General features: G+C 42.3%; 1 protein-coding gene across 7 annotated transcripts; it reads left to right on the top strand.

Annotated features, from left to right (window-relative positions):
- Positions 1 to 610: 610 nt before the first annotated feature.
- Positions 611 to 9,039, top strand: LOC109200448 (uncharacterized). 7 transcript variants are annotated; one of them, XR_003215376.1, is made up of 6 exons: positions 630 to 1,209; positions 3,260 to 3,405; positions 5,232 to 5,268; positions 5,734 to 6,476; positions 6,643 to 6,694; positions 7,931 to 8,189. XR_003215376.1 is itself a non-coding variant. In XM_025901236.1 (3 exons), exons 1-3 carry the CDS (start codon positions 694 to 696, stop codon positions 5,808 to 5,810), a joined length of 630 nt encoding a protein of 209 aa, XP_025757021.1. In that variant the 5' UTR covers positions 630 to 693; the 3' UTR covers positions 5,811 to 9,039. The 7 variants fall into 7 exon arrangements, 2 of the variants coding, with proteins under 2 accessions (XP_025757021.1, XP_025757022.1); XR_003215375.1 differs by having other exon boundaries at positions 6,643 to 9,039; XR_003215374.1 differs by having other exon boundaries at positions 5,734 to 6,694; positions 7,931 to 9,039.
- The last annotated feature ends 944 nt before the right edge of the window (positions 9,040 to 9,983 follow it).

Here is a 9,983-nt window from a genome sequence, read left to right as displayed (position 1 = left end):
GTGCAGGGTGTGAGTTCTCCTGAAGTCTATGATGACCTCCTTACTCTTCTCAACATTCAGGGACAGGTTGTTGTTGCTGCACCACTTGGCAAGATGTTTTGTAATCTCCTCTCTGGGTGGTGAAAACATAGTCCAAAATGTTGTTTCCCCGTGTGGGAAATGTATGTGTTTGTGCAGTTTGGGAAGCACAGTCTTTGGGTCTGCATGATTGAAATCCCCCGCTAGCACGAGAGAAGCATCTAGGTGGGCCATCTGCTGCTCACCGACATGCTGATACAGTTCATTCAGTGCCTCACTCCTTTTGCTGTTATTGGAGCAGGGAAGGAAATGAAAAGCCACAAACAGTATGGCTGAGGGCAATATTTGGGTTTTTAAGAGCAACATGAGAGTATAGACGTAAAAGCTGTTCTGATCCACACTCCAGTCTAGAAGGTGGCAGTAATGCACCTGAAGTTGTTTGCCAACCGCCACAAAAAGATAGATGAAGAAGAACAAGGGCCAGCGCGGCCTTTAAATTCGGCTTCCAAAGGATGGAGGATAGAGCATAGAGCATGGAGCCGCAGGAGCAGGAGGAGCAGTAGCCGCAGGAGCAGCAGCAGGAGCAGCAGCAGGAGCCGCAGCCGCCTCGCAGCACTCGCCCCAGCCCACGCTGGGGTAAGTCCATTCATGAAGGTTCCGTGATGAATAGACAAGATGGCGCCAGTGTGTGTGGCTCGCCGTCTGTCTCTTCCCCTGCTGTGTTTGTTTGTGTTGTTTTTTATTGCTAGAGTCAACCCTCTTTTAATGTACAATCGCCAAACTCTGTTGGACCTCCGACTAGTTGCCAGTGATCTTACCAATACAACTTATACTGGACATAAGACGTTACCTCCATTCCTAGCTGGGATACCAGCTAACCTTTGTCGGACCCTGGCCCCAGCCTCACGGCGAAAGCGTTTCAGACGCCGGGGCAAACGTAGCGGTCTGCTCGTGAAACTTAAGGCGTACTTGGTGCGCTCTTCCCCGGCTCCTTGGAACAAACGTGGATCTGTGCCTCATCATGTCTTTTCTCCGCGCTCTCTGGAGCCCATCGATGCCTGGCTGGTGCCCGTTGATGTCCCAGCCGCGAAAGATTTTCCCTCATCTTCGTCGGCGCGGTGCGAACCTACAGAACCTGCGGCCGCTGTGTCGGGTCTCGCAGTCAGCCACGAACACGCTGACCTCCACCAGGTTTGGTTTGGTGAACACTAGATCGCTGAGTAATAAAACTTTTATTTCAAGGGATTTATTTATGACCCAAGGACTGGATTTCCTCTGTATAACTGAGACATGGTTGAGGGCCGGTGAGTCCAGCGTTTTCACAGATCTCTTACCTGATGACAGCTGCTCTTTAAACTCTCCTCGAATATCAGGCAGAGGAGGAGGACTAGCGGTTGTTTTTAAGAAGCAGTATAAATGTAAACCACTGCCCTTATCAACATTACGTAGTAGCTTTGAACTGAGTTTGAGCTGGGTCGCTCTCACACAGTGCTCTGTGCTGTGGTTTACAGACTCAAATACAATAAGGACTTCTTAAATGACTTTTCTGATCTGTTGGCTGAAATTATGCCAAAATACGATCATGTCCTTATTATTGGGGACTTCAATACTCACGTGTGCTGCCCTGACCAGCCAATGGCAAAGGACTTTTTAAATCTTATTGACTCTTTTGATCTTGTGCAACCTGTGTCTGTGCCTACACAAAAATATGGGCACACGTTGGATCTTGTTTTAACTCAGTTTACCTGTCTCTAACTTAGAGCTATGGTCGGATCATAAGCCTGTCTTGTTTGAGGTTTCCCTTCCTTGTACCAATGTTAATCTTCCTCCTGTTGTTGCTCGGTGCTGTCGTATTTTTAATCCTTCCTCTGCAGGTCAGTTCTCTATTGTTTTTAATCAGAATTGCTGCCTTCCTGATTCCATATGTAATGATACAGAAGAGCTGAGTACATGGTTTTACTCTGTCTGCCAAACTGTTTTAGATTCGCTGGCCCCCTTTAAGCTTAGGCAAGTTAAAGCCAAATCTGAACCCTGGCAGAATGAAGACACCAGTGCTGCCAGAAGAAAGTGTAGGAGAGCTGAACGTAAATGGAAGAAGGATCAACTGCAGGTGGCATACCAAATATTACAAAATTACTGGAATTCCTACCAGAAGACTGTAAAAGATGCTAAGAGGAAACATTTTGCTGCTATTATTCAGGCAAATTGTCGTAAGCCTCATGTCTTATTTAAGACTATTGACATTATCCTTCATGTTCCACAGACTGTTGGTGTTGAGTCCTCTCAGGAAATTTGTGAAAACTTCCTACACTTCTTTATTGATAAAGTGCTCTCTGTGAAAGCGCAGATTTCCCAGTCCGTTCTCGTCCCTTCTATCCCTGTCCCTAGCTCTGCTGTCTTTGACAGGTTTGAGCCAGTTTCTTTGCTCTGCCTGCAGCAGTTGGTTGCTCATCTGAAGCCCTCAGGTTCCCCTTATGATGCTCTCCCGCCTCGATTTTTTTCAAAGAGGTTTTTCTCACTATAGCATCAGTTGTACAATCCATTGTAAATAGTTGTCTGTCCTCTGGTGTTGTACCTGTCAATCATAAACATGCAGTGATTCAGCCTCTACTCAAGAAACCTGCTCTTGATCCTGATATTATTGCAAATTACAGACCTATTTCCAAACTGCCTGTTATCTCAAAGATTCTTGAAAAGGTAGTTTACAAGCAATTAATGTCCTTTTTAGAAGAACACTGTATTTTAGAAGTATTCCAATTAGGGCTGGGCGATATGACCCAAAATTCATATCTCGATATTTTTTTACTTATGCTATTAGCATGTACAGCACTTTGTGAACTCTGGTTTTATGTTAAATAAAGATGGTATGGTATGCATTTGGGGCCTGTCTATTTACTGAATGCACCCCTTTGTTATACATTACTGTGTGTATGTTAGGATTATTGCTTTGTTGCAACAGAAAGTGGACCTATTTCACTTTCTGTTCGGTCACTTTTTGGCTTCTTGACATTACTGGAAGCACGGGCCTACTTTATCCAAGGATACAGTGCCATATGGCTGCCAGTGAAAACTTGTTAAGGCCCCAGGGGCTTTTTGAGCTTCCTGCTCTAAAATAAAATACAAAATCACAACAAAGTAAAAATGTAAGATGCAATGGACAGGGCAGTGCAAAAAAAGTTTCTTAAGTCTTCTAACAGCTTGTTAAAGTATGCTTAGACAGTTTTTTGAACTTTGCCCGCAGGATAAAGAAGAGGCACAAAACGCGCCGGGGTCGGAGGGCGAAGTTGAGAAGAGCTGCCGTTTCAGGAAGTAACATCCCGTATGATATGAAATAATAAATGGCAGGCCCTCCAAGCCTGATTTCCAGACCCGAAAGGGAAAGCTCAGGTATCAGGCTTGGGGACTGACTCATGTCATGTCATTTTTGAGCTGATAAAACAGGATGCAGTGTCATTTTGTTTGACCACTGCAGCTTTGGGGGGTTGTACAGTGTTGTTTGAGACCATGCTGGAGTCACTTGAAACAAAGGTTGTGGACAAGGTAAAGTTGGGCAAAAATTTAATAAATGCACCCTCCTCAGGGTGCATTTATTCACAGCTGGCAGAAGGCCAGAACTGTTTGTTTATGGGGCGGGGGAGGCAATGGTGGACCCCTGAAAGTAAGAGGGAGGTCACAGTCAAATGTGCTGTTACAATGACTTGTTTGAAGATATCTGTATACGTTATTTCCTTAATGATTTCAAAGCAGTGTTTAATGGACAGCTGCTGTTCCACAGAACAATGCTATGCAGAAGAACCAGGGCTCGCAAAATCGCTAGCCCGACGTCCCGGGGCTAGCGATTTTTCCAGTCGGGCTACCAAAATCTATCTTAGCCCTGCCCGTCGGGCTATCATAGGAAGGGAAAATATGTGTCAATGCTTTTGCATTTTCTTTCGCAAATGTAGCTGAGTAATTATGTTATTGGCATCGATGAGCCACTGTCAATATGTGACATATCGAAATCGCGTTTGAATTTGCGCTTGTTTTTTGCGATCCGTTCACTTTGCGATCGCGCGAACGGTGTGTAGAGAGCGGCAGCACTGATTGGTGAGTGACGATTAATTGCGCACCAATTCCTCTGACATCGTCTTATCACTCATTAGCTTACTATTCAAACGTGACAAGTGAAATCTCCCACAGCAAGCTTAAACACGTGAGAGGTTGATTGCGCAGAGAATCGCTGACCGTTATGTAAGTACGTGTGTAAAAGCAGCAGGATTTACGCCGGTATTTTAGTTCTGCTGAGCCAAATAAGACAGGTCAGGGTGAAGAAGGGGCAGCCAAATAAAAGCCGACCACAAAACGGAAAAGTTATGACAAATCAGACTATGAGGCAAAAAGAAAGCTCAGCTTTTTTGGTTTCATGGACAAAAGAATTTATGTGGCTGGAATATGACGAGCTAAATAACATGATGTTCTGCCGGGTGTGTCGTGAGTTTCATTTCATTTGAGTCGACAAGCGCCTTTGTAACTGGGACCAGTAATTTTAAGAAAGACCCCATCAGAACCCATGAGAAACGCAAGAAATGCATTATACTGCACCCAGTCTGCAATATCTTTCCCAGAACAAACAGCAATTGCAAAAAACATACTAAAAATAAACCAAGCAGAAGTCCTGAAAAATCTTTCAAAAGCGTACTATGTTGCAAAGAGTGAACTACCATTGGCCAAATTTAGCAGTTTTGCAAACTTCAAAAAGCAAATGGCCTCGATCTTGGTTCCACTTACCCCTTACCTGTGACTTCAGTGGAAATTTCAGATTCAGGATCTGACACAGACTGATTCATGTTCTACACAGTTCTTACAAGTTCATAGAAATTTCTGTTCAATTAGAACCAAGTATTTGAGTTGATGATTGTAATGTTTATACAGTTGTGATTTGTATTTAACAATTTTCTGATTAATTTTTGTTTCCGTTACAATATTATACTTTAATGTATAATATTGTAAAGGAAACAAAACATTAAAAAATTGCTCTCTTTTTTATTCGGGCTACTTAAATTTATTTTGGGCTACTAAAAACTGAAGAGTGCCTGCCCGAAGGACTACCAGAGATTTTGAAATTTTGCGAGCCCTGAGAACGCTATGTTGCTTAGCCTTTACTCTACATTAGAGCTGTATGATGTGATGATGTGATGATGAGTATGCTTAGAATGACTTCTTTGTTTTTACAGAGTGATGCTGTCCAAACAGCACCTGCTGCTCTGCCCCGTGAGTATACAGCTCTAGAATACTTTGTTCTAGAATAAAAGCATACATTGAAGGTTTGCAGAGTTTAAAATAATGTCTGTTATTGTCCTGGAGGTACCAACTGCACATTCTTAAAACTAAGCAAAATAATTGATGCATTTTTATTATTATTATTTTTTTTTAAATAATCCAATGACTAAAACACAGCAGTGGAATGAAAGGCTCATTGGCAACATGGGAGGCCAGATTGCAGAAAGAGGCAGTAAAACTTTCAGTCGACCTACATTTGGTGTTTCCAGACTTTTCAACAACAATGTGACACTGTAGCTGCTGTTTTGTGCTCCATCACAAAGAGTATTCAAAGAGAAACCCTGTTCAATGGAGGTTATTTTATAAGATGTTTGCTGGTGATGCTTACTTACTCATGCAATGTTTGTATTTTTTTTCTTTCCTGTTCTCCTGTCTTCTGTTTGCTCACTTTTATAGGATCCAGCAAAAAAATGGCGGCAGTGTTAAAAATGATATCAAAAAATTTTGCTGAATTGGCAGAACTAATGAAATAAAAGCAAATGAAAAATAAAACTGTGCAGGTCTGTGAGTGTGATTAATATGAATCTCCTACCCAAATTGCCACAATTTTTTCTGAAATTAAACCAGAAAAAGTTGCATTTCCTCTGTCACTTAGCTAAATTAGTTCTTGTCTCAACAAGAGATGTGGTGAGAGAAAAACATGCAGTGTGCCTTGGCTGCAGCAGCTGGACCCACCACAACAACTTGAAAATGTCAACGGTGCAGCAGGAAAGGGATCTCATGCAGCGGAGACGGAGGGCCCTAAACCCTAGGCTGCTTTCACTACATGGGGGAAATTCCCAGACAGCTTCAGCTGACAGAGCTGTGACGACACGCCCACCAAGCCCGGATGAAAAGTGAGGCCGAGCAACAGAATGCTGACCTTGATAACTCTGCATTAACAGTGCAGGGCAGTGACGGACCAACGCAGAGCAGAGAAAAGGGCGTGCTAGAGACAGAAGGAGCAACTGAGGTCAAAAGGCACCTCAGAACAGACAAACACAGAAGAAGATCTAGGTTTCACCTGCGGCGAGCATGGGTACTGGAGAAAGGACTGCACCAACTGGGGTCAGAACCAGGACGGACTGAACTTTGAACAGCAGCAGCAATGGACGCAAACAGACTGAAGAGGAGGGCAGGACCCCTATCAGCAATATCTGGTATGGATATGTGTGACTGGACTGTGATGGACTGGCGATGTGGACTAAAGTTTAGACTGACTTGATACTGACACAAAGACTGCACCAACTTTAGAATTAGTAAATGTTGAGCAACAATTTACCCAGCTGGTAAGAAAAGCTTGGATGCTTTGTTTTGTTTTTGCAGGAGCAGGAGGACAAGAGAGACCAGAGGGGGAGACGGTAGCTTCCCAAGAGAGGTGGAGCTGCAGACTGAACCCTTTAGATGCTAATTTAGAGTTACTGATGTTTGCTTTAAGAAAACTGTGTTTAATTGGCTGTGTTTTGATGAGAGTATCATCTCATATTGTCGGGAATGCCAAATGCAAGAGTGGAGAAAACTTTTGATATCACTCATGACTGGAATATGTTATTAACCATAGCACACTACTGTTAAAAAAACAAAACAAAAAAATCAATTAAATTTTATAGAGGAAAATAGCCAAAACCAAAACAATATTTATGAATAACATAGGGGAATGGTAGATTTGTCACATTCAAAATACAGTTATGTAATAACAAACACTGGGCCACGTGATTTAGGTTCTCCCTTAAAGTAGACAATTATTAAAAGTAGACTACAACCGACAGGGGCATGTGCTAGGATGTGGTACTGCAAAGAAGAAGAGAAGAGTAAAGAAAGAAAAATCCATTGTTTAGTTTTCATAAATTCAAATTAAAATGTACCATTACACTCAGAGGATCAACATGAAATCAAATATATGCAAATTCTGTATGAAGTACATGACTGATAACTGTTCTGTCCTGAGCTTTTGTTTCCTATAGCACCCACTTGAGCACACCACCAGTTTTCACGCCAAATTTTCAAGTGAGGAATATCAGCAATTAAATCTCCTTTAATTGCTGATGTAAATGGAGAGTCCATGAAATTAGCCAAGTAACTCCTAAATGTGTGTAGATTAAAGAAAATTATTTTACCTGGATATGATTGTCTCTGATAAGCCTAAGGTACAAAACATGCTGGCGAAGTTTTTCTAGCTCCTCCAGAATTTAAAATGTACAAAAAAAACAGAGCGACATTTCTGGGTCGTGACCGGAAATACACAGAAGTGAGGGCGGACTTGAACAAAGGCTAGAAGGCTGTCCACTGTTTAGTTGTATACTCCTTGTTTGTTCAATAAAGTTTCTATGGGGGCTGTCCACAGCCGCTCACTTCCTGACTACCTGTCCGCCAAAGCATCCTACCCACGTGACATAGGTAGGATCCTTCAGAGCATCCTTCCCCTGAATTCGGACACAGCAAATAACTCCAGCGAGCAGCACTTGATGGAAAGGGTTAGGGTTAGAAATGTATGACTGAATTGTATTTTTTAAATTGAATGAAAATCTTAAAAGTTTGAAGTTAAACACTTGGGGTGTTGTTACTGCGTGTTTCATAAAGAGAAGGAGTGCTGCTAACTGAAACTATGTTGCAGGCAGTTTCCAGTTTCTTGTCTGAAAACGTCCTTGGAAGACTAAAAAGGGGAAACATCACCATGTCAATGATCATACAAAGAAGCACCAATGCAGCGCCTGGGAAGCAGTGATCTAATCCTTCCATGGATCCGAACCCCCGTCCTTCCGATCATGGGGAAGCAAGGCTACCTACTGAACTGGCCCAGTTGTTCCTCATTTTGTTTTTGTACTCAGGAGGAATGCTGCTGTGTTCAGACACCAAATAAAGAGTTTTGCACATCATGACTTCAGTCTGACTTTATAGCGTTTTATCAAACACGATAAATTTCATGAAACACACAATATCAGCAGACGGACCTGCCTGTTTGCCATTCTTTTTTTTTCTTTTTTCATGTTGTTGAGACAGAGTGATTGGCATGCTGACTATAACACAAGCATGACTGCTGCTGACTAGTTCAAAAGTTTAAAAAAAAGAAAGACAAAATGGCAGCAAAGCTTAAAAGTCATTTTCTGGCCCACATTTGTGTTTTAAGACTCTCCCTCTCTGGAGTTGGACACAGGATACAAACGCACATTGCTCCCTCCCGATACAGTCGGCAGACATGCTGCAGGACCGGATGTTGCTGTCTACACCTGTTGCTTGTCATGTGTTTTTTAATGGTGTAAAGGTGAGAAGACCCGTGTGCTTTTTGTGCTCAGGAGTTTTTGTTTTCTGTCCTCAAACAGTCTGGGTAGAGTTCTCTTTTTTTCTCCTCCTCTCCCCTATTGTGTTTCATTGTTTATTTTTCTAAAAGCTACCTGTCTCCCCAATGTTGGTGTTTGTGTGTATGGCTGGATGATACACGTTCAAAGGGTTAGGGGTTAGGGTTCTTAAACTGTTTCTTGTACTGGCTGGACTACAATGTGGGATGGAAGAAGCTGAAAGTGGTATTCAGCATGGCAGGCACGGTGGTGAGGGCAGACATACTGGAGAACAAGGATAGGAAAAGTACAGACCAATCTCTCTCTCTTTAAAAAACATAGACAGCAGGTTTACTACAGGTCTTTCCTGAAGGAAGGAAGGGTCTTGGGCAAATTGGGAGGCCTGATGGGAGGAGCAGGTATGTAGTGGAGCTCTCAGTCTACCTACATTTGGTCTTTCCAAAAAAAACAAAAAACAAAAAAAAAACCAATTTGATTTTTCTATATGTTTAAGGATTTCACATTGTGCCCTCTGTGTTAAGCAGAATGAACGATAAGGATGTTTTGAAAACCTACTCAGCCCTCCAGAACAAGCGTGGAACAGTTTCATGTCTTGCTGGATGTATGGTTGGTGCTTTTGACAGGGAATTTGGGCCAAATGAAATGGGAATGTCTCGCAGTAATTTTGGAGACTCCTTTGAATCACAAACCTTCTTTCTGGAATAACAAACACTTTTATTTTCTAACAACTTCGATGCATCAGTATATATTGTCACATGCTCTGAATACTTTTCCCTTGTATATATCACGCTTTTATGCAGGGAAGAGTCCCTTGTGTAGTAAATGAAAATGAGGAGTTCGGTCATATAGCCCTGGGGGTAAAACTGAACATCAACCAACATCTAGTCACAAGCACAGAAACCTCCAAAAGTTGATTCTGTTCATCTGGACGTAGCGTTTTGTGGGAGAAACGTTTTGTCACTCGTCCAAGTGACCTCTTCAGTCTCAGCTGACTGCAGGTTTCCCCAATCTTATAAACAGTACATTTGCATAATGACTGAAACCAGCCCACTGAAGGAACAACGGGCTGGGAGGTCAGTTCCTTAATCTTAATTATGCAAATTCTCATGACCATTGATCAATTCAATTCAATTTTATTTATATAGCGCCAAATCACAACAAAAGTCACCTCAAGGTGCTTTATATTCATCCAAACTGAAGGCTCTACCTCCCATTCTACTTTTAAATACTCTGCAGGCCTACTTGCTGTCCCTAGAGCGAGAGCGAAGTGCTCTAATAGGGTGATATGGTACTACAAGATCATTAAGATAAGATGGGGCCTGATTATTTAAGACCTTGTATGTGAGGAGCAGGATTTTGAATTCTGGATTT

Source organism: Oreochromis niloticus, linkage group LG19 (genome assembly GCF_001858045.2).
Source record: "Oreochromis niloticus isolate F11D_XX linkage group LG19, O_niloticus_UMD_NMBU, whole genome shotgun sequence".
Classification (NCBI taxonomy): domain Eukaryota; kingdom Metazoa; phylum Chordata; class Actinopteri; order Cichliformes; family Cichlidae; genus Oreochromis; species Oreochromis niloticus.
Note: the sequence above shows the minus strand (reverse complement) of the source record. Positions and strands in the feature narration are given on the sequence as shown.